The sequence below is a fragment of the Nannospalax galili genome, unplaced genomic scaffold (assembly GCF_000622305.1).
Source record: "Nannospalax galili isolate Female #2095 unplaced genomic scaffold, S.galili_v1.0 scaffold498, whole genome shotgun sequence".
NCBI classification, from domain to species: domain Eukaryota; kingdom Metazoa; phylum Chordata; class Mammalia; order Rodentia; family Spalacidae; genus Nannospalax; species Nannospalax galili.
Window position 1 is genome coordinate 69,556 of NW_008342032.1, and position 10,548 is coordinate 80,103.

Sequence of the window (10,548 nt, forward strand, 5' to 3'; positions counted from 1 at the left end):
GAGAATGTAACAGAGTGTAAGATATATCAGAAAAATGTCAAGATGGAGAGTGTGCACATGTGCACAGGAGGCATGATGCAGGTGTCAAATATGAAAAGTACTGGGCACTTGAAGCTGTAAAAAAAATTGTGCTACTCAATGGCTATTACATTAACTAGTCTTGAATATTTGAGGCCAATTCATACTCAATATAACATTTTGATTATCAGTACTTGAGTGTAAAATAGTGAGGGTACAGTGAAGTTTCAGATGAACCAGAGTAATGCTCCGTTATGTAGCATATACTATTTATTAACAAAATGTGTGACTTTTTGCCAGTACTTCAAACTGTGCATATGGATGGAGTTAATGCATACAATACTCTTTTTAATATAGAAAATAGAATGAAACATTGTTATAGCAGTTAGAATGTCCAAGTTTAACAATCTTTGCATTTTATATATTTTAATTGCTGAATAAAATACTCATATACACTTAAATACAAGCTAATACTGGCAGACAAACATTTTCCAATGCAGAGGGAGGCTGGCAGTCTCATGGTGGGCCAGGTGGCTCTATGTTGGTTCATAACAACCTTAATGTCTAGGTCATTCAAGATCTACTAAGAAAATCCCAACCATCAATTTTATGATGTTCTTGAAGACTCTTTTTTCAGAGTTGAAAGAAGTGTTTATAACTCTTACAATGCAACGTTTCTAATGGAGGGAGAGACTCACCCCCCAGTACCAGTGCCACTAAGACCTCCCAGAAGGCCCTGTATCACCAAGCTATTCTCTCATTCAATTACCTTCCTAGCACCTGAAACCTGGATTTGTTAAGGCATTTGTGAAGAAAGCAAGTATTTCTTTGATAGAGAAATTTTCTTAAAGTGGCTTAAAAAAGAAAATTCCTTTCTGTGAGTATAATCTACAAGGATAAATCAGCGTTCTCTTTCTCTCACTGGGTTTTCCATGTGAGCCTGAAATAACTATTTTTGTTTTCACTATAATGTATAGAATTCTTTTCCGGCTGTCCTACAGTGACAGGGAGAGCAGAGTGGAGGTGAAGTCCTCATGTGCTCCTGAAAGTCTAGCATTGTGGCTGCAAACTCCAGTGGTTTGCTCAGATATGCCCCTTTCTGTTCTCATTTTTTTCAAATTATGTAGCTATCTCAGTTAACAGGAAAACTGAACTCGTGTTGTATAGGATGCTGCAGACTTGGGATTGGCTGGTAATTGGGAGGGAAAAGGCAATGAAGAGAAGGAAAGGGGAGAGATTCAGTCCCTCAGTTTTTGTTGTTGTTGTTATTTTTGTTATTTTGAGACAGGGTCTCATTCTGTGGACCAGGCTGGTCTCAAGCTCCAGGCATTCCTCCTGCCTCAGCTTACCAAGTGCTAGAATTACAGGCCTGAGCCGCTACACCTGCCTCCTCAGCTTTTTGATGGTCAATGTACAGTTATCTATGCAAAAAAATCTAAAATAACTCAAGGATGGAATGTGAGTCATCTTTACATAAACACAGGAAACAAATCTAAGACATGCCTTCACTGAGGGTAACTAAAGAATTGTTTCCATGGAAACTGCATCCAAGAAGTAAAAAGGAACTAGCCTATTTACTAAGCCCTTGGATCTGCGTCTCAGCTGGTCCCCTCTCCCAGACCACCTCCAGATCCAGCGATTCAGGTACTGACATCTGGTCCAGCAGGCTTCCAGAAGCCTGACAAGTCCCGTGCTGGAATGTCAGTACACACTTATTCCATACAGTTGTTAAATATTTTGACCAGCAACTTGATGGAGGGTTTTCAGCTCCCTTCTGGTAGTAGCCCTACGGACAATATGTCCCTACTCTTCGTTCCCTGCCTCTTCTAAAGACACCGAAGGGACAAGGCTTGCAGAGTCCATGTCCCTCTCAGCATCCTCAGCCTGCTGCCTTTCTCCATTGAGCGCCTCAAGAAACATCAGAATGTGCAGAGCCTTCGAATCAGTTTCGTTTTCAGAAAGTCGCCTTTGGGCAAGTTTTTGAAGTTTGTTTTTCATCTTTTCTTTTTCCTTTGATTCCAGCTTGATTTTCACACCCTCCATGAAATGGTGGATGGCCTTGTCTTCGCACTTCCTTTGAAAGAACTGAAAATTGCCGTACCGTAGGTGGAGCAGCTGTCGAGCTGCAGGAGCAAGCTCATTCTGGAATTCCTTCTGGTAGTAATAGTCAGCTTCTTCATGTAGCTCTGCTACTGCATAAAGACCAGCAAGATAGCTACAGACACTGTTGAGTGACCCGTTGATCTCCTTAGCTTCCTTTAAGTGACTCACAGCTAGCTCTGTTAACTTCTTTCTTCTTTCCTTCATTTCACGTTCCTTTATGTCCCGCATTTGAAGGAGTTGTGACCTGTAACAGCATCCAATATGGTAATGCACATAGGCATTGTTTGGCAGGCATTCTAAAGCCTGTCCAAGCACCTCTATGGCTCTGTCCAGGGCGCCCGTCTTCTGATAAAACTTGGCTGCGCAGCGTAGTACATCTGTCTCAGCTGAAGTATTCCTTAGGGCTGCTTGGATGAGCTCCCTCCCTTCATCAACTTCATGCATCTTCTGAAGCTTCAGAGCCAACAGGACTTTAACATACTGGTTGTCAGGATCCAGTCTGATGGCTTCCCTCAAAGGCCCAATGGGGTCCTGCAATGCTGGCCAGCAGTCCAGGCGGTAGTTTGTGATGGCCCATCCAGAGGTGAATTCTGGGTTCTTTGGATCCTTCTCCAGAGCCTTCTCAAAACATACCTTCACTCTTTGGTTTTGGTTTCTGGTGCACTTCAATCGTGCCCACCCTTCCTCACAGTCAAGCTCAGGGCTCTCAATCCTGTAGGGAGCAGAAAACTTCTCGCAGACTTTTCTCACCTTCTCAACATAGTCCTGGGCTTTGGACAGTTGGTTCATGTGATAGTGGACCCAGGCATAGTTTCCCCAGGTGACCAGACTTCGGATTTCTGCTTGGTCAGGGTGCTGTTGCTTTATGAACCTTACAGCTTCATCTAAACATTCCAAGGCTGCCTCATTTTGGCCTCTGCAGTGCTTTATATAGGCCAGTATGTTACACATTGTGGCTTTAAATTCATTGTTCTGAAACTCATCCTTGTTAAACACTCTGTTCTCAAACTCATCCAAGGACTCTTCTCCCTCTATCAGGTTCCAGGTGAAATGGCATTTTAGTTGCTGTAGGATGCTCTCCAAGGATTCCTTAGTGATTATGCTGGAGAAAAGGAGAAAAAAAAGAAAAGGGAAACAGTTACTGGGACATAGCACATACTGATCTGTCAAGAAGTGAGATCACAGTAAATATTCTTTTCCTTCTGAACAGTGTTCATCTAACCCTAACCAAAGAACATGTTTTTCTTTTCTTTCTTCCAGTGTTTTGGCATATCTTAACTCCTGAATGGGAAAGTAGGAGTTTGATGATTTCAGGCAGAATTAGAGGGAGAGAAGTGGGCCAGTCCAAGTCTGAGGCTGGGTTTCCTAACAAGGTGGTTCAACCAGATAGCTGTAGCTTCTGTTTTGGAGGATCTTTGCAGGGGCTGCTAAACTTGAGGGAATAGATGCCAACATGGGTTTGGTGTTGCTTACCCACCTTTTTAAAAACTGAAGGTATTTATTTTTTTCCTTTTTGTTCTTTACACTAACCTAGTGTTTACTGTTGAATTTTGAAAGTCTTAGCTATGTAAGTTTCTAATCTTTTGATATTTCACTCTGCTGATTTAGATTTTTTATTATTTTAGAAATTCAATTCTATTTTTACTTCTTAATCTCCCTTTAAAAATTGTCTAACATGGCTAAAGAAAACATGGTCAGTGGAAAAGGAGGGAAACTTGCCCTGGGTTGCTGCCTACTCACTTCTGGAAGCCTTCCTTCACCTCTGGCTTTGTTCTTCCTAGGCTGTGTCTTCTGAACTCACTATAATTGTTTTGATTAGAGTAATTAACATGATGTGCTACTAATTACTTGGTTTCTTTTTTGAGTTTTCCCCTAGAGAGTGATGAGAAACTCTTGTGGGCTAAATCTGGCCCATTGACTGTTTTTATAAATAAAGTTTTATTAGCGCACAGCTAAAAAAAAAAAAAATTGTCCAGGCTCCTTAAACCTATGGACAAGTATCCTGGTCACCACCCATCAAAGAAGCTTCTTTTACAAGAGACAGGATAGGTACAGAGTTCCACAGATGGTCACACACAGAGACTATTTGTGAATTTCCCAAGCCTAAGTGGCACATCTAGGATGCAACCTCTACACCTAAGACTGAAGGAACATAGAACAAGGGATGAAGAGAGCACTAATGCATCTTTCAATTCTCATCAATGAAGCTCCGTCATGCAACAGAAGGCCAGTTCCAGGAGAATCTGATGCTCTCTTCTGAGCTCTGCCTGCACTGCACAACATGGGTACACTAACATACATGCAGGCAATACACTCACACACATTAAAAAAATAAAATCTTTTAAAAAAGAAAAAAAGTTGTCCAGGCTTGGTGGCACATGCCTTTAATTCCAGCATTCAGGAGGCAAAGGCAGGCATCTCTGTGAGATCCAGGCCAGCCTGGTCTACATAGTGAGTTCCAGACCATCTGGGGTTACAGAGAGACCCTGTCTCAATAAAACAAAACAAAAACTCCAAAATCAATTGCTTTCTATTACTTCCATGTATTTCATCTGTAATGACCCCATCCCAGAAGAGCAGTTCATGTTCTTAGCCAATGAATCACCCCTTCAGTCCTTTTTCTTAATATAACTTCAATAGGCTTTCTTTGTGTGGCCAATCTCTTTGAGATTTTATCATATGAATTCTCTTTTTCTTTTTAAAAATTTACTCTTTTTTGCTGATGAATTAGTCCTTGCTGACCATTTATTTTATTTTTACATTTATTTATTTATTTATTTTATTTTGTGCATGTGTACATCTGGAGGTCAGCAGATAGCTTGAGGGAACTGGTGCTGTCCTTCCTGTGTGCGACCTAGGAATTAAACTCAGTTTATCGGGCTTGGTGGCAAATACCTTTATCTGCTGAGCCATCTCACTGGCCCATATTTATTTTATTTTTACTTATTTAAAAAAATGTTATTTTGCATTTTCACATACACTTTGTTTTGGCTGCTCTTTCCTGCCCCCTTCTCACGCGTCTGCTTGGCCCCATCCCTCTCTTAAGCCCCCCACCCCCAGTATTCCCATTTTGATTTTTCTATCAATTTCCTCTGTTACCTCCCTCCTGTCTACCCTAAAGCCTCTTTCCCGCCTCTTATGGGCTCATTTCTAGCTTCCTGTCATCCATATATACTGGCTCTCACATAAACACACATATGTAAAGCTAAGATTTACATATAAGAGACAAGAAATGTTTGTCTTTCTAAGCCTGGGTTTCCTTATTTAATAGAATGTTTTCCAGTTCCACTCATTTTCCTGAAAAGTGTGTAATTTTATTTTTCAGGCCCCAAGGGCAGGACTGTACAACCCAAGGAATAGAAGAAGGGACGTTACTGTTTGTGAGGACTCAGACACCGTGCCTCCTCTGTGTATAAGGAGATCACACACAGTATAGAGTGGCGAGCCCTGCAGATCATGGCTGCCATCAGACCCTAGTGCCCAGCCTGTTTTCTAACACAGAAGGACTGGCTCTCGCTCACTTACTGCCTCTCAGATCTATTCCTGGTCTGGTAACCCTAACCCCAACCCAATCAAAACGTGTGCAGATGGAGGGTATGACACAAAAAGTAAAAGAGAGAAGTTGAGTAGAAAGTCAACTCAATTATAGTTCAAAAGTAATTCTCACCTCTTTGCCTAGTTTTCCAGATACCAACTGTACAAGTCAAAGAATAACATTAGAATACATAGCTCCAGATAAAGGTGTTGATTTGTAGATAGCATAGAAAAAATTAAGTGAGGATACACAATATTCCAGGGACTCCTGTGCTGGGTTGATTTGCTTTTTGCTTATTTGGGGGATGACATTGAAGGGAATTTTTAAGGGACTACAAAGTTTTTAAGAAGAGTTGTAAGGGCAGCCTGAAGGAAAAAGAGCTTCTCCCCAAAGAGATAGAACTAGCTACCTATGAGCCTCCTTTGCAAGACTCGCTACTGTGCTTCAGCATGTGATTTAATTATACATAGAGAACACACAGTGTCTGAGACCTCACAATCAGCAGCTAGTGCCCTCTGTTAGTATCCCTTTAATGTGCTGCAGGAACGTTAAATCACTTGTTGTTAATATCTGATGCTTGGGATATACAAAGTCCTAACTATCCCAAGTATGAACAGAGGTAAATGGGAGGAAACATGGGCAGAAGTTTCTGGAAAGGAGTCTCCTTCCTTTCAAAGCCTCAGGCAGGTCTTAGCACAGAACAGGTCATCATAATTAAGTCCATGGCTGGCTTGGTATCTAACATCCTAGTGCCCACAGCCTCACCTTGAATGGCCAATTTCTAATCTCTGCCATCTTCCTTCTTAGTGAGGCTACAGGAAGCTTTCCTTGGCACATGGGCTGCTTCGTGCCTTCCTTGTTTTACAGAAGAAACAGAGTGATGGGGTGGAGATTATCTCTAGCACATAAAATATAGAGTTGGCTGATTGTACATTTTCAGGATAGAAACAAGTATAATAGTTTAACAAATTCCTTTATCAGATGCTCCATGGGCATCTGATTTCACTGACTTAGGGTTTTATTTCCACTGGTGAGGGAAGCTACTTCCTTCCTGTGTTCTATCTGGTTAGCACTCATTACAATTGTGAGAAGAATTAGGCAATTAAAAGTAAAATTCAGATTAGCAGGAAGCAGAGTTAGTATTTTTACTAACACATCTTTAACAATACACATCTTTTATACATCTTTAACAATAAAGAAAAGAAATCTGAAGAGCATTTTGTTAAATAATGTTTTTACTAGATGTTCTCAATTTAATCTTTTTGTCTAAAAAAGAGGGACAGTTCACAAGAGCAATTCCCCCAAACTCATCTTTACAAGAAGTCTCTGGAAACTTAACTTTCTCTTCCCCTTTCTTCCCTGACATCAGCTCTCCAGTGGGCAGATCTGGAGATGCAGGGAGAAGCAAATGAGCATCATTAAGACAGACTTAAGCTCTGGAGAGAAGAGACATACAAAGGCAATAAACAAACACGAACCAGAACTGGCCTCTCTTGGGAACAGGGCTGCTTAGGATTTGCATTTAATAGCAAGATTTGCTACATTTTCCACACACTAGAGAAGAGAAAGTCCTACCTCATGATGCTGTGTAATTCTCAACTGCTCAGTCCAGGCAGCTGCTCTCTTCAAAAATGATCTTCTTCTGCCTCTGCTAGGTGCTACAAGCCTGTGTATAACAGCAGGTCCTGGTTTCTTTTCCAGTTTCCTGGCAGCTGACGCTACAAAAGTGAATCTGAAACTAGAAAGTAAAATTCTTAGTACTGTTACAGGAAAGAATTAAGAGTCAGGTCCTTGAGGGTCCAAATCTGTAGTAAATCAAAATGTATTGATGTCCTAGATCTGCAACATCAAGATTACAAAAACGTTACCCAGAACTTTCCTTCATTATGACTGTGATAATCCATCTTACTCTTATCACCCTTATGATGCACAAGCACTGTAAAGGGGCGTTCACATTCCCAGGGTAGGGGGTTTTTGTTTCTTCTGTCCACTATTGAAGCTTCGGTCTTTGCAATGCAGCATACACACTGCATGGCATGGTAGGAATTCAGAGTAGATGCTGGCTGAACACATACTTCCAAGCCTGAGCTCGGGTTTCGGTCTAACTGCATTTCTATGCTGTGACTCTCTAGGGGAAATTATTGTCTGTTTCTGCATCGTTTCTTCTGTTATGAATTAGGAGCAATGCTTCTACAAGTTCATCAAGGTGATGGAGGGTGATGTGAGTGAATGCACGAAACACTCTTAGAATAATGCTTGGCATTTACTAAGTAGTATAATTAGTAACTAAAATTATCGACCAGAAACCAAAGGGCAAACTTTGGATATTTGCTTTTTACAGAACATTAAATCATCTGACATTCTGTGACCCATCATGATCACTAACAACCCAGAGCCAAGGAATCCTTAAGGTATCCTACATGTCCCTGGCTTCCTTAAGACCCACCTTATGTGCCAGCCCATTAGGCTGTACATACACATCACAGTGTGCTGCTCTGGTTTGGGGTAATACAGCAATGTGCTGTCCATGCTTTTCCTTTATTTATATCTGTATTGATTGATCTTGGCTGTCTCTTTTGGCCTGGTAGAACACACTTATGCCTGTGTCTGTGAAAGTGCTTTCCAGGATCATTGGCATATGGGTGAGCAAATGAGATGGAGAAGGCCTAACCTGAATGCCAGTAGCATCATCCTATATAATGAAACCGGAAGAACGGGAGAAAGGAAAGCTGCAGGGCACTCCAACCCACTCTACTTGACCAGTTGCATTTTTATGCTGCTGCTCTCGTTCATACATCAGACTCCAGATTACCCAGCCTTTGACCACTACCTTCCACCAGCACTTCTCCAGGGGCTTCTAGACCTCAGCCTTGCACTGTGGTGGCATCATTGGTCCTCTTGTGCTCACACCTCCAGCTACTTAGACTAAGTGGCCACTGCTTTCCTGGGCTCTCCAGATGGCCTCTGTGGGACTATACAACCTCTGATTTTGCAAGCCAATCTAAGACAACCTCTCTTATAAGTCTCTTTGGATAACCCTGACCAGTGCAATACTCTTAAAGACAAAAAGTTTATAACATATATACACCCAAAGGACAACAAAGGAAATAACACAAGATGCCTTTGACATCAGGAAATTAAGGGAGCATATCTCTGGCAAAAGTGAAGTTCCTAAGGTTACTTACTCATCTTGGAAAAGGGTATTTATCATGGAGTTTTCTGTTTAGGGTGGAAACACACCTGTACGTTAAACTCATCTTTTAGTTAGGATTATAGCTGTGGTGATCCCCATTAGAAGCCTGTATTTTAAGTTTCAATCAACAATGTCAAGTCTAGTTCTATTTACAAGTTCTATAATATATTTATAGAAAGGCTGGGGAGATGAATCAGTGGGTAAAGCACTTAGGAGCAAATGTGAGGATCTGAGTTGAGATCTCCAGAACTTATGTAAAGCCAGGCATGGTTAGCACAGAGGTCCACAATCCTATGCTCCTACTGCCAGATGGAAGGCAGAGACAGGAGAGTCCCCTAGAAACTCAGGGGCAAGTCAGCCTGGCAGACACAGTGAAAAACATCAAGTCAAGGGAAGCCCTGTCTCAAACAAGGTGGAAAGTGAAGACTCGACATTGCAGGTTGTACTATGACCTCCACATGTGTGCTGAGGTACACTGCACCCATACCCACATGCAGTTTTGCACACACACACACACACACACACACACACGCACACGCACACACACGCAGACGAAATGCTTACATGGAGAATTAGGTATACTGTGGGTTTGGTTTGGGGTTTTTAAATTTTGTATAAAAACTATTGGTTTAGAAATACTGAATTTATGAGCAATGGCACTGGATGGAGATGAATATGGGGAGATTGTACCCATGGTCACTGTATTCTGAGGACCTTAGAAATCCTATTTATCCACTTAGAAATCACCACTTCCAGTGCCCATGTGCATTATTACCACCGTGGGGATGCATCAACTACTCTGGTGGCAGGGTATATATGACAACATGTAGTTGATGGCAAAATGGAAACCGGAAAAGACAACCAACTGACCTATTTTTTTTTTTTTTTTAAATCTCATCCAGTGAAAACTCTGATTACTCTGGCTGCTACAAATATTCATGTCTTTCAGAGAATGTAAGCCAGGGGCTGCTGTAATAGTTAAGAAAAATCTGGTCTGAACAGGTAGTTTACACACATATGTAAAGTGGCTGCACGTGGAGAGTCGTAAATAGAGGGGGAGCTGAGAGTCTGCTCTTCCACTTCCCCTGTAGATGTTTACTTTTATTACTTATTTGATGCAGGCATATAAATTTGATTTAGCTAATGAATCTGGACTGGGGGAGTGGAAAAGAAGCAAGGAAAGAAGAGGAGAAAGGAGGAAAAACAAGAGACTGAGGAACGGACGGAAGAAGGAGAAAGAGAACGCAAAGGGAAAGAAGGCAATGAATGGTAGAATGCCCATACTTGGAACATTACAATGATAGCCACATTCTTAAAAATGTTTAACAGGGCTGGAGACGTAGCTCAGCCGTTAAGAACACTAGTTTCTCTTACAGAGGACCCAGGTTCTGCTCCCAGCACCCTCATGGCGGCTAACAACCATCTGTAACTCCAGTTCCAGGGGATCTGATGCCCTCTTCTGGCCTCTGTGGGCATTACATGCATGGGTGCACTTAACATACATGTAGGTAAAATACCCATACACATAAAATAAAAATAAGTAAAAATTTAAAAAATCTTTTAATAACATGAGAAATTACAATGTGATGCTAAGTAAAAAGGCAAGATGAAACTATATATGAAATAAATCTCTACTTTGAAAAAATTTTTTCACAAAAATCCATATAGAGTGAATTAGTTTAGAGTCATGGTTGGTGAC

At 41.3% G+C, this 10,548-nt stretch overlaps 1 protein-coding gene across 1 annotated transcript; it reads right to left on the reverse strand.

The window, feature by feature from the left end:
- Window positions 1-275: 275 nt before the first annotated feature.
- On the reverse strand, window positions 276-7,857 carry Ifit2 (interferon induced protein with tetratricopeptide repeats 2). Its single transcript, XM_008837838.3, has 3 exons — window positions 7,732-7,857; window positions 7,232-7,394; window positions 276-3,223 (listed from the first exon to the last, which is right to left on the reverse strand). The coding sequence occupies exons 2-3, from the start codon at window positions 7,234-7,236 to the stop codon at window positions 1,822-1,824; spliced, it is 1,407 nt and encodes a 468-aa protein (XP_008836060.1). The 5' UTR covers window positions 7,237-7,394; window positions 7,732-7,857; the 3' UTR covers window positions 276-1,821.
- Between the last annotated feature and the right edge of the window lie 2,691 nt (window positions 7,858-10,548).